This window comes from Crocodylus porosus, unplaced genomic scaffold (genome assembly GCF_001723895.1).
Source record: "Crocodylus porosus isolate Cpor-Errol unplaced genomic scaffold, CroPor_comp1, whole genome shotgun sequence".
NCBI classification, from domain to species: Eukaryota; Metazoa; Chordata; order Crocodylia; family Crocodylidae; genus Crocodylus; species Crocodylus porosus.
Window position 1 is genome coordinate 6,243,246 of NW_017728910.1, and position 13,590 is coordinate 6,256,835.

The following is a 13,590-nucleotide window of genomic DNA, read 5'->3' on the forward strand; positions in this document are numbered from 1 at the left end:
TTAGGAGAAAGAGGAAAAGAGCACAGGTGGGACAAAGTGTTTGAGAAGGATCCCAAAATGGATTTAGTGGATGGTATGAATCTCAAAAGAGAGTGGAGAGAAGACAAATGGAGCAATTTTTGCTGGTGCTATGCTGAGGTATAATTGAAGAGCCATATGAAATGGCTTAAGATGGAAATTCTGCTTATGGCTGAGCAGGGCTGACCTACCCTTATCCTCTCATGTTGTTTAATATTTGATGTCAGAAGTTTCTTAATTTTTTTTTTTTTTTTTTTCAGGGAGCCTTTTGCTGCACATCATGAATACGTGCGTCAAATGATGAGAAGCTTTTCCGATCCTTTTGGACGAGATCCATTTCTCAGTATTACAGATGGTGGAGAAAGAGATCTAGATCAAAGAGGACGCTATGATTCTCAAGTTGCTCTGAGGGGAAATCAGAGAGTAAGTTCTTTGATAATTTCAGAGGCTAGTTGTTTGATGCATACAATTACTAGTAATATAGGTTAACACTTGGATTTTTAGACATTGAGAAGATCTGATGGATACACCACAAGACAAGAAACAGGATTAGGTTTGTTTCTGGCTGTACTGCTGGTCTGGATGGCCTTTGTCAAGTTACTTAGTTTCTCTGGGACTTTTCCAGCTGCAGAATGTGGGTCATAATATTTGTCATCCAAAAAGTGTTTTGACTTGTGATTAAAAAATATTATGTAATGTGTTTGTTACTTAATAGCTGTGAGTTACCATGTTAGCACTAATAATTCAGTGAACGCTATGTTCACTGTGTTGTGAATTAGTTATGGGTTAGTATCCAAAAGGACAGTTTTCCCTGAATGTCTTTGTTTATAAATTGCTTTATCTGCCAGCACAATTACTGGACAGTCTCTTGTCCCCAAATGGATACCTCCACTATGCCTTCAACATGCCCATGTTTTGTGTAAGTATATATATAAATGCAATACAATATTTATGCACTTAATTATTGAGAGCAGTCTAAGGGTGCATACATGTGTTCTGTTCTGGTTTAAGCACCTGACAGTTCACCCCCGCCCCCCCCAATATTTATGATGGAGGAAATAAATGAAATTTAGATGCATCCTTGCTAATTATGATAGCTTGCCTTTGGCTGTTAGAAATTCCTGGTGTGCAGAGGCTGCACAAGTTGCCTCACTATGCAGTAGTAGAGGCTGCAGTCTTTTCACTGAAGAAGAAAGCATATAATGCTGTGGGTTCTTGATATTATTATTCTGGCATTCAGGTCTTGCAGCTGATGTGCAGGACTTTACCTTCTCTCTAATGTTTTTTTCAGCTATGTACGAGCCACTGTACTGGTCCGTTTCTAAATTACCACTTTTGTGGATATAAGCCAGATCTGCAATACAGCCACCTAAAGCTGTTAGGCTTGCTTATATAACAGCTTCACTGTGAGGCAGGGATTCATATCCCACATTCGTTCTGATCCTTAAATATCTTTTTTCAGATATGTGGCTCTAACAATTAAGGAAGACCAAGTAAATTGATATGAAACCAAATATTCCTATAGGCTGCCAACAGCAAATTAAAAGAAAGTTGGCAACAGTCCGTCTTTATATAAAAGTGTTCTTTCGACTGTGTGATCAGGCAGTGACGATTATAGTTATGTTGCTGTTGCTAAATCTTATAAGTACTATGTATATAATTTATATAACTTAAATCAATGTATATAATTTTAGATGCAAAATGTCTGTCATACTATTTAAAGTATATTTTGGCTTGACTGTTCTTAAAGTGGAACCATTGGCATTTGGGTCCAAGGATAATACACCACAAGGGGTGGTGGACCTCTGCCAAGAACAGTCGTTGTAATTCAAATTTAGATATTTTGAGCTTAATAAACATAGCTGGAGCACAGACGGTTACCTGCAGGTCAAAAGGGTAACTGCCAGATTCTTTCCTCCATGCTCATATGCTGAAAGCTGACTTCAAATATAGATGTTGCTGGATCCACTTGAGGCCTGATTCTACTTCCATTGGAATTCAGGAGAGCAGGAGCAGGTTCTTTGGCCCCTCTTTAGCAAATGCCTAAATATGGATATGACCTTTTAAAAAAAAAAAAAAAAGGGCAGAGGATTTATTGCCCCTTGTTCTTCACATTTGTGTTCTGTCTGTAAGGAAACTTGAGGTTTGAAAATGTTAGACAGATTTTTGTCTGTGCTTTCTAAAAATAAGTGTTCATTTTTATTTATTTATTTATTTTTCATACCTATGGTCATCATGCTATCTTTTAAGAATTTCTTTTGTGTTCCCTGAAATACCGTGACCTGAGACTAGTCAGTGCTGGTTCCTGCCTTGTGTGTGTGCATTTGTGAGTGTTGGCACAAGATGATACAATCAAACTTTGGGTTATAGCTTAGATTTATATAAGATGACATGGCTATCTTTTTTGTATTACTAAAAACTTAAATTTAGAAGTTGAATTAGTATTTTTTTTCTCAAAAAGTGACTACACTGGTCAGTAAGCATTCATCTAAATATCATTAAGTTTACTAAAATGTCAAATAACTTCTTTCAAAATTTGTAATTGTTCTCTCCCAGTTTGATTGGGGAAAAGACTCTTCCCTCTTTTCCACCTTCAGTTTGATTGAGGTTTCCTCCTTCCCATCTACCCTCCCTCAAATAGCTGCATATTTAAATTCTTTAACTCGGGAGAGCACGTTGAAGTCAGTAATTTGCACTTTCAAGGATTGTCTGCTGTTTGTTTGGTTGTCTTGTGTAAGTTCTCAGCTATATGTCGTTGGCCGTGGTTTTTCTGACAAAAAGCAGACTTATGTTTATAACAAACAACAACAAAAACCAGAAAATAAGGTGGATTTTGGTTTCCCTGGATGGCAGTTCTGAAATATTCTAGTGAAAAAATGAATGTGTCTTCTTTCTATGTTTCACAGTAATAAAGACCCCCTTTTTCATGGGAATAACTGTTTTTCAAATTAATTGTATATTAAAATGATTAAGCTCTTACTGCTGTAAATTGGATGGGGTGTGTGTGAAATATTTACCTCAGTATGAACAAATTCCTAAAGGAGTTCTGCTTAGTAAGAAAGTTGGTTGTAAAATGGTTAAAGCTTAATAGATCTAAACTATTGGACATATACTTAATACTTTTACAGCTCTGCAGAATAAAAGAACTTAAAGCTTTTGGCTGTGAGTGCTTTAAAATATTTAATGACATAAGTAATTTGTCCGTTCAAAGCAAATGTCCTCTAGTTTGTGTGTGCATGTACCATATGCAAATGAACTCTTATCTTTGTTTCCTAATAATGTCTATTTTGTCTTCCAGCAACTCAGTTGCTCTGTTGTACTGAGACTCAGTACCAAGTGGTCAGAGCTTCACAGGGACTGTATTTGGTGTTTATAGCTGCATCTACTTATACATCTGTACACAAATATAATTTGCACACAACAGATTTATTAATCTTCAGACTTCTGTATATGATGATAGATTTTACTTAGATTTCCTTGCAATGACCTTTGAGACTACTGACATTTTAGAGTTGATTTGGTTTATCCCTAGGGATCTATGAATATTTTGGCGAGTATGTATGTATTTTATTGTTAAGTCTACATTAATCTCTTGTAATACATAAAAAGCTGTGCTTGAGCAGATCAGCTAGCTGCATTGCTTACTTTAATATTTGCTCACTAAAATTTATGCCAGCCTTTTGAAATTTGGTTGCGTACACTTATGTCAAGTAGAAACAGATTTGATGGTTTTAATCAACCTTTCTGACTTCTACTTCATAAAGAGAATTGAGTGAATATAAGGAAGCAGGTGACATCTGAAGTACTATACCTTATGTTTTAATTAACTTTAGTAGCATGGTTGCTATGGTATATAGAAATGTCTCTAAAGATTTATATTTAAAGGCTTTTGTCACATCTGTGTAAACATGATTTGTTAAAGTTTGGTGCAGCCTACTATTTAAAAATAGTATGCTGCTTCTATATCTGTTAAGAGCTACTTCACATTATGTGGTCTTAGCACAGGATATACCACAGAGATTCTCTTAAATAACTTTATTTGCTCAAATGTTTTAATTTCAACTGCAGTATGGAAAAGACTTTTAAATACATCATCATAAGAAGAAATTAAATCAATCCTTTTCTTCCAGGCCATGAGTTGTTCCCTCGTGCCCTTTGGCAGCTTTGGTAATATGGTTAGTATCCTGGGAAAATGGTTTGTGTGTCCTGTGAGCATGTGCATCTTGTCTTGCTAACTAAAACAAAAATAAGTCAGGGCTACCATATGCTTGTGAACTGCTGTACTTGCTTGTTGGAAATGCGGAGTGATTATTATTTGGGAGTGTTTGCCTTCTAGTATTTTCACTGAAAGAAGATAAATCATGTAAACCTTCTATGGATATCCCATTGGATATTGCTGCTGAAATTCTTTTTTAAAGAGCTTGTATTCTTCAAAAGGTTTCTAGTAGTTTTTTTTTTTTCTTCTTCTCTTTACCAAATCTATATACTCTTTGTTTTTCTCTCCAAAAGCTCAGGTCTCTCACTAGACTAGGTAGGGGGGCAATATCACTTTTAGAATCAGATGAGTTATCCAGAAACTGTTGGGGACTTTTTTAGTTTTAACTTGGCTGCATGAGGCGCTCCAGTGCTGAGGTAGCATGCTCTGGGGCTCCGAATGCACCTAGTGGGTGCAGACCTGAGGGTCTGCCCCCCCTGCCCAGAAAAGCAATGCAGGCTACACAGGGAGCAGAGGTGCAGGTAAGAGCCATGGGTGAGGAGTTGATGTGAGTGGGGATAAGGCGGTAACCACCTTCCTCATTGAGGGCTGGAGCAGGTAGGAGACGTGTGTCTGTTATAAATGCAAAGCAAACAAACAAACAAACAAAGTTTATTTATGTCAGTAGTTTTAAAATGCCTTGTACTATTACTAAATATCGATTATTGGGTCAGCATTGGCCGATGTGGTTGGTTAATCATTGGCTGTTGGTATTGGCCAAGAAAATCTATCGTTGCATTCATTTGCCTTGTAGCCAATTAAGAAGCAGCAGAAAACAACCCCAACAAATGAAGATAGTCTCCAAAATAGTGGTGTCTTTGGCCCAGTTCCCTTGCAGCCTTCTTGGCGGAAGCCCTTGTCCTGATGCAAGATTCTCAGACCTCTGAATGTGGCCAGACCCTTGTCCTTCACCTGTTAGCTGTATCCTTTGTTGCTGTTGACCACAGTAGCCTAACCATTGAAGCAGTCTTTCTTCTGCTAGTGGATGACCTTCTCTGCACATAGGCAAAGGAGGTACATCCATACTTGTCCTGTTAGGTGTTTTTATGGCATTGGATTCTGTTGATCACTACGTGTCTTTCCAACATCATGCATCCTTGGGACTTGATGGAAATGCCCAAAATTGGTTCAGATTCTTCCTCTAAGTAAACCGAGAGGATTACTATTAGCAACTGTTTTTACGTCTTTTTTTAGCCCTTTTCTGTGAGTCTAGAAAGGGTTAGTACTTTAATCTACTGTATTTTATTCAATTATGGACGATCTAGTAGGATACTGGAGGGTAAAGGTAATGCCTATTTCCGTCTCCTTTAAATAAAAACAAAGAGATTATGGCATTGCCTGCAATAGCAAGGGGCTGAACTTGGTGACCTAGGATACCCCTTCTAATCCTGATTTGAGCATGTATGTAGCACCACTTCCAGGAGTCTCAGTTCAGCAACAACCTTCCTTTTTAGTACAAAATCTTGCTACTTGGAGAGAAGAATAGACTCCTATTGGATAGTGTCAAGTACAAAATTTTTCTGGATACGTTTTTTCATCCAGAAGACTAGCCCTGGCGAGTTAAGGGAGTGCCACCTTTGAACTGATAGAAACTTAAGTATTTAAGTTTGAAGATGAGGCATGAGAGCTGTAAAATTCAATATGCCATCCTGCTTATTCCTTTCTGACTTAACAAGACTTCTATGACTGTCAGTAATGGTATGCAAGTGATGATACATTCACCAGATGCATAAGTATTTGAGATTGGGCTAAAGAGGGAAACTAAATTACTTAGCTGGCATAATTATGTTTAAAATATATTTTGGGCAACAGTATAGTGAATTGTCCCGAATCTCATTCTGTTGTCATACCAGATTAGGACAGATTCTGTTTTAGCTTAACCTGAGCTATAAACAGCAAGCTATTACTGGTTCCAGTATCTAAGTGATAGTTATACCACTTATAAAACTTTACTTTTACCCACTGTTAGGTATGTTCCTAAATACTTACGCTACCCCTTATGGGATGTCATACTTCTGTTATCCCACGTGTCATATTATGTGGTCTTATGCCATGCTTGGAAGAGTAAAAGAAGTCAGTTCGTTCCCCATTTTTAAATTCTGAGTCACTTGCCATTATTATTCACAGATCTCCTTTTCTTTGCACTGGCCATTAAAATGTTTCTGTAGTTGCTACTTCTGAGACTGTCATTTATGAATTATTATGCAATTAACTTTTAAACTATGAGGAAATGCTTTAGCGGGCATGAGCCAGTTAAAGCCTCTGCTGGTGCTTTAAGTTAACCATTTGGGATAAATGAGTCATTCACATACTTACCATTTTTCTATTTTTGTTTGTTTGTTTTTTTAGGCCCAATCTGTTATCCAGAGAGGTAGTGCATGTGGTATCTAAACAGTCTAGAGCAGGGATGGCTAACCTGTGGCATGGGCAGCTTCTGCAGCAGCAGACTGGGGAAGAGAGAGGCTACAAAGTGGCCAGCAAGGCAGGAAGCAAAAAGCAGATGGGGCAGGAGAAGTGAATCGGAGTCACAGTCAGGGAGTGCATTTGGCTAATTTTTGGCACTCCCAACAAAAAGGTTGGCCTCCACTGTCTAGAGCAACTGAATGTCACTATAGAAACAACATTTTCCAGAGCAATCAAATGTGTTTCTTTATCTCTGCCATTATTCATTGTGCTGCCAACAGAAAATCCCAAATTTCTTCCTGCTTAATAAAACTTATAAGTTACAAATATGCAGGAAGCATTCTTAACTCATTTCTTATCTACTAATAATTTTAATAACCTTATGAATTCTTGCAGTTATAAATTTGAAAATACAGCTGGTGTGACTTAGTGAATATAAGCAAGATGAGTTTTTGCTTATTAGTGCATTTAACTATGAAAAATATATGCTACATAAAGGAAAACACTGGAACTTGTTGACAGATTTGAGGTATCAAATACTTCTCTACTAAAAAGCTTTTTTTTTATCCTCCATCTGAAAATGCTTGGACTAAGGCTTCTGTCCACTAACAGTTGGGTTCTTTTTGTTTTGTTTTTCTAATAGCGTCCTTCTTGTCTTGTCTTCTCCTTACTGCAGTAGTTGTAATTGTTCTGTATGCTCCTAGGGCACTAAGATTCTTTTCATGTGGCATTTTTCACAATATACAATGACTTTCCAATATATGCAAATCGGTATATTGTTTACTTATGCTGTACAGTACATTTTACTTTGTCTTCATACACATTCTTTTCTTCATTGTTTTACTTGAAAGTGATACATGTAGGAAAGTAACCAGGGACCTGATTATAACACTTACCGAGGTCAGTTGCCTTTCAGTTGATCAAAGGTGACTAGGATTATGTCTTAATAAAAGAACTTATATTTATTCTGAAAGTGAGATTGTTACTAGACCTGAAAGTACTTAGCTTTTTGTAAGTGCTGGTATTCTGTGGTGTGCCAAAAGAACCTTGCTGATTGTATGGCCTCTTTTAAAATGAGAGACTTGACTTCCAGTCAGGCGTCTACTGGTTTCCTTCTGCTATTATCATCTTTTTCATTTTGGAAAGTAGATTAGTGTTTCATCATATACATAATTGTATGACATTGCACTGCTAACTGTTTTTGATTATTCAGCATTGTAATTACATAGCATTAGGATTGCCAGGATTGAGTTCATGTACTACTAGATTTAAACAAATTTAAAACAAAACCAAAAATGCTGTGAGTCATTGCTGTTATTACTCAGACTATAAAACTGTGTGTTCAAATTGGGTTGTGTAAGCCTAGGTGACTTACTTATTTTCCCACTGGAAACCTTAAGTATGAACACCCAGCAATGAATAGGAGGCTTGAAAACTTGTCATTTTGCTACCTTTCAGCCTTCTGTAAGCTCCTGTAAAGTTCTGTAATTACTGTACTGTACTAGGTAAACATGCTGTAATCCTTCTTTGGGGCTTTACCAGCTTCAAAGCGGTCGGAGAATACAGCATTTCCTGTAGTGAAGAAATGTCTTGGATTAAATCTGTGGATTTTAGATTTTAATAATGCATTCTATTTTATTAAAAGTGCTCATTCTGCCTGTTTTCTTTCCCCCCTGTATGTGAAGCCCAAAGTTTGGTCTAACAAGATATCATGCAGCTGCAAACTAGGTCTCGGGAACACCACATTTGGAGTTCTCCCCTGGCTGACTGCTTCACGCTCTAGAAGGCATATCGCATATTATATAAAGATTAGTATATTGAAGATGTTCTAACTTTGTGCTCTAGAAATAGAGGTGTACAGTAGTTTTCAGCTTTATACTGACAATCAGAAAACCATAATTGACATGCTAGTCAAGATAACATTCTAAGGAGAAATTTAAACTGTACTTAATTGTCATCTTAAACCTGTGCTTGTTCAGTAGCTTCTAGAAATCTATCCCCGTCCTTTTTATTTTTCAACACCAGCATCTTCACAGTCTGAGTGACTCTATATTTTAAAAGAAAGTTATTTTCTGCTCATTTTTTATTCGTGAATTGTAGGTTGTGCAGAAAGGTGCATGTGACTGTTGTAAAAGAGCAAAACCAAAAAAAAACCCTCACCTTAGAAATAACTATTTTACCTTGGTGGTTTTTTGTTTTGTGTTAATTTTGCATGTTCTTCATCTGTATCTAATAATTCTCTTTCTCTCTTCCAACAGGATTCAAATTTAAGGGACCCTTTCTTTGCAATGGACAGAATTATGTCAAATATGAGAAACAGCATGCTTGACCTGCAAAAAAATTTTGTAAGTATACCATAAAATTCAGCTTCTAAAACTGTTTGCTGTTCAGTAGAAATGGACAGAATTATGTCAAATATGAGAAACAGCATGCTCGACCTGCAAAAAATTTTTGTAAGCATACCATAAAATTCAGCTTCTAAAACTTTGCTGTTCAGTAGAAATAGTCCTTCTTTTCCCCCAGAAATATTTTGGGCAGGAGGTGTCAAACTCTTCTGGCCTGGTCAGGCATCTGCAGCATGTGCAGCACCTACCCCATCCAGTCTAGAATCTCTCTGTCTCGTCTCCTGTTCCTTGTGATGACAGTCTTGCAGTTCTTTCCATACAGTACACCTTGCAAAGTCAGTGCAGTTTAGGCTTTGTCTCCTTTTGATATCACCTTTTAGTTACAATGTTGGAATGGAGAATGCATTAATCACGGAGTACGGATAACTTGGTTTTTTAAGTAGTATCTTCATTATTAATGAGAATTCTACTGATCTTAGGATGAACTGTCAATCAATCCAGATGCCCACACATTCAGATCTTCCTCGGTAATGACCTATTCCAAGATAGGCGATGAACCACCAAAAGTTTTCCAGGCTTCAGCTCAGACCCGCACAGCTCCAGGAGGTGTAAGTATGCTTGACACAGTTAAAGTTTTAGTAAGATGGTTGGAATACAAACTAGAGTAGACCAAATTCTGTCTCCTTTCACATTCTAACCGGTGCCAGTGAATTGTATAATGTAGCAGTATTGTAATAGAGTGAACACCTTAATAGAGTAAACATCTTATTCCTGGGGTAGTTACTCCTTGAAAATACTATCTTAAGTCATTGTATGAAGTGCTGTCTCCTGCTATGATTACATGTATGCCTCTTTCCATGCACACTGGAAAAATGAGTGGTTATAGCAGCAAGTTTTACATTCCCTGCTTTTTGAGCCATATAATGGCCATGATCAGGTGTTGAATTCAAGTAGTGGAAAATTTTCACCACTAGAAATATTCCTGAGATGGGAAGCAGTACAGGCGTGTAGCCTACAACTGATCCCTCTCCCTTCGCAAAACTTGGAGATCCGGGTCTGGAGAAATTGTGGGGAACAGTGGCTGCTCCAGTTCTCATTCCCAGGGGAAGAGGGAACAGCAAGGTAACCCCCACATTCCTCTGACTGGAAAGCATGGAGTGGCTGTTCCTTCCCTTCTCTTCTGGTCTATGCAAGGGGTGGAAGCAGCTGCGCCCTGCATCTTCTCCAGATTACTGTGACCCCAGTCTGGGGAAGCCTTTCCTGCTGCTTGACTCCTCCTGGTCATTGGATGAGACAAGCTGGAGCTGCTCCCTATGCCCAGACTGGTGGCCTCAGTCTTGGGACTGTGGGGGTCACTTCCCTTCCACTTGGTTCCTGGCCCTCTGAGGGACAGGCATTCATTTTTCTTGGAGAAACAGGCTGATGATCCGTTTGTTCTTTTTTTTTCTTCCAGAACTGGCAATTTTTGTTCTGGAAAAAGTGTGTGAATGTCTGTATGCATGGTTTCTATTGAGACAGCTGCAGTTCTCCTGGTAGAAACTTAACATCTGTACATGAACTAAGTCTCATTTCTTTTACCCTGTCTATTTTGCCATATTTGCCTAAATATCTGTAAACATAAGATAGTAAAGGTGTATCCAATTTGCACAATACTGTCTAAAACCCTTGTGTATATACCTACAAGAATGTGTAATAGCTACTTCTCATTATCTTTTGAACTGGAGCACTTTTAAATGCTTACCTAATACTTCAGATGAAGATGCCCTTTCATTGGCTTCCTTGCAGCTGTTGCAGCTAATTCTGCTAAGAAATTCAAATTTAAATTTGAGCCCTTAAGCAAGGTTCATGAAAGACTATCTGTAAGCAGTATAAGGCTGTTGAATATATCCCACACCCAAAAATGTTGGAGCTCAAGCCAGTATTTGGTTATCAGAAAGGTTCTAATAATATACCTATGAGCACAGTGATAAGCGGTAGCCAAGAGCTTGAGGTCCATCAACACGACAGTCTAATTATTATCTGCCCTTTTAATGTAGAGAATACTAGCACATACTTACTCATTTTGTTGTCAAGGAGAATGTTCAAGGCTCTTTGCATAGGTTATATTTAGATTAGGCTTAGCCAGATTTTGAAAAAACCTAACCATTATGCAATTTTTTTTCTTAAAACTTTGAATGGTAATATTTCCTATCGGCCAACAATGGTATGATCTATTGCAGGAATAATTGTAACATAAATAAAACCTTATATTTGCACAGATTAAAGAAACTAGAAAAGCCCTTAGAGATTCTGAAAGTGGACTGGAAAAAATGGCTATTGGTCATCATCTTCATGACCGTGCTCACCTTGTCAAAAAAGCCAAGAACAATAGAACTGGTGATGAAGAACTGAATCAAGAATTCATCAACCTGGATGAATGTAGGTTGTCTTGTGCACAGCTCTGACACTTTTTTCCTTTTCAAAAGGGATGACTTTTTTGTAATACTCAGTCTTGAATTTTCAATTTAAATCTTCAAGATATTTGTTTCATAATGTATGGAAAATAGCTAGGTCCAATTTTCTTTTTTGTCTGGTGATGCACCACAGGTGGCTGACCACTTCCTCATGTGTGGCTCTACCACATTAATGATGTGTAGAATGGGAAATGAAGTATGCAAGTGAAAATGCTTGGAAGATACCATATTTACTCAGATCCAAGATGAACACCCCCCACTTTAATATAGGCTGGGGGCTTGGGGGAAGGGGACCAAGGGTAGCAGCTGCAGATCTAGCTGTGGCCTTGAGTCCAGGATTGGAGTTGGAGATATAGCTGCTACCCCCTGTGCTTCTGCTATCTGCATCCCTGTAGCTCCTGCTCCTCCCTGAAGCCAGGCCAGGGCCAGAGGCAGCACATCCTCTGTTCTCCATGCCCTGGGCTGGAGTGGGGTGCCAGCTGGAGCCAGAGCTGTGATAAATAAGTGGTAGCAGAGGGTAGAGGCATCGCAAGGAGATGAGAAGAGGGAGGGGGGTTGGGACACCCAGAGAAGTAAGTGGGGGGCAGGTGGGAAGGGGCAAGGGTTGGGTCACTTGAATCCTCTGCTACCTGCCTTCCTGCTGCTGGGGGGGGGGGTGTCAAATTTAAGATGACTCTCCAATAATTAAGTTCTAGACATGGAGAATTATAGCATTTTATAAATTTTCCATGTCTAGAGTCTAATTATAGTTTTGAATTCAGTCATCTTGGATTCAAGTAATATGGTAGCCTTTTCTAAAAGAGCATAAACTGGGTACCAAAATTATCAGTCATTTTTGGAAATATTTTTTCTAGTCCTGTTTTTATAAAAACTTTTCATAACAGAGTGGTATGACATCAGTGGTATACATTATATTTGAAGCCATATTTACAAACATATGTATGCTTATAAAACTGTTTTATTATAATTGTTTTGACTAATACAGCAGTTTAGCTGAATACTCTTTCATATTGCATTCAGTTAATTTTTTTTCAATGTTTGCAGCTGAGGCCCAGACCTTTGATGAGGAATGGCAGAAGAAGATTACAAAGTTCAGGCCATCTGGACCTAGAGGCAATTTAGATGCCCCAAAGCATAGAAGTATCCATTACATAAACCAGGAGGACGAAGGAAGAAGGTAGAAATCATTTCTGAAATGACTATGCTGCCAGCCTTTGCTTTTTCTGGAAAGAAAGTCATGTGTTTTTTTTCATGAATAAGCAATTCCTGTTTAGAATCTTGAGAAGAAATAATATACTTTCTGCCTGCCTTTTATAATTAATGTAGTTTTTAAATACAACTTAGGACAACATTTTGATAGCTATTTGGTGGCTTTCAAAAGTACTGACAGTCTTAATACACAATTGTCCAACTCCTGAGGGGCTGCAGGCCTTCCAGACTGTACCAACAGGGTGTTCATGCCACCAGGTTGCACTGGGGTGAGCCATGGGTAGTGCTACATGCATTTACCACTCCTGTACTGAGTACCCACTTGAGACACCCCATGCCTGCTCTGTGGAGCCCTGGATTTGCCCTTAACTTCCTGCAACACACTGCTGCCCCATCCCAGATGGGGCAGGGACAGCAGGAAGTAGAAGCTGAAGGAGGGAGGAGGAGCCTAGAGGCTCTGGCTGCTATTACAGCCAGAGTGATGAGGGGAGCAGCAGCCAGGGGCTGCAGCTTACCCACTTGTGGGCTGCATGTGGCCCCTGGGTCACCAGTTGGACGACCCCATCTTTAATCTATTTGGATATAATTTGGGTGCTAAATTCTTAGAACTTTATATCTTTTTGGGCAAAAATCTAATGACTAGAAAAATCTGTATGTTAAAAATAATGGAGTCACATAAACAGGGTTTATACATTAAGGCTAAGTCTTTTAATTCCTTACTAGGGGTTGGATCTATCTCTTTCCATTAAGATTTCATAGACATTAGGGCTGGAAGGGACCTCGGGAGATCATCGAGTCCAGCACCCTGCCCAAAGGGTAGGAAGTCAGCTGGGGTCATAGGATCCCGGCAAGATAAGCATCCAATTTACTCTTGAAGGTGTTCAATGTAGGTGCTTGAACCACCTCT

General features: G+C 38.6%; 1 protein-coding gene across 1 annotated transcript in view; it reads left to right on the top strand.

Annotated features, from left to right (window-relative positions):
• The first annotated feature begins 252 nt into the window (after window positions 1–252).
• The window catches only part of MLF1 (myeloid leukemia factor 1), a 17,062-nt gene continuing 3,724 nt past the window's right edge, over window positions 253–13,590 (top strand). The window contains exons 1-7 of the mRNA XM_019532511.1: window positions 253–441; window positions 4,149–4,193; window positions 8,935–8,964; window positions 9,073–9,129; window positions 9,501–9,629; window positions 11,280–11,439; window positions 12,519–12,651. Of these exons, the coding sequence (XP_019388056.1) occupies window positions 316–441; window positions 4,149–4,193; window positions 8,935–8,964; window positions 9,073–9,129; window positions 9,501–9,629; window positions 11,280–11,439; window positions 12,519–12,651 (680 nt within the window). The 5' untranslated portion in view covers window positions 253–315. The remainder of the gene's footprint in view (window positions 442–4,148; window positions 4,194–8,934; window positions 8,965–9,072; window positions 9,130–9,500; window positions 9,630–11,279; window positions 11,440–12,518; window positions 12,652–13,590) is intronic.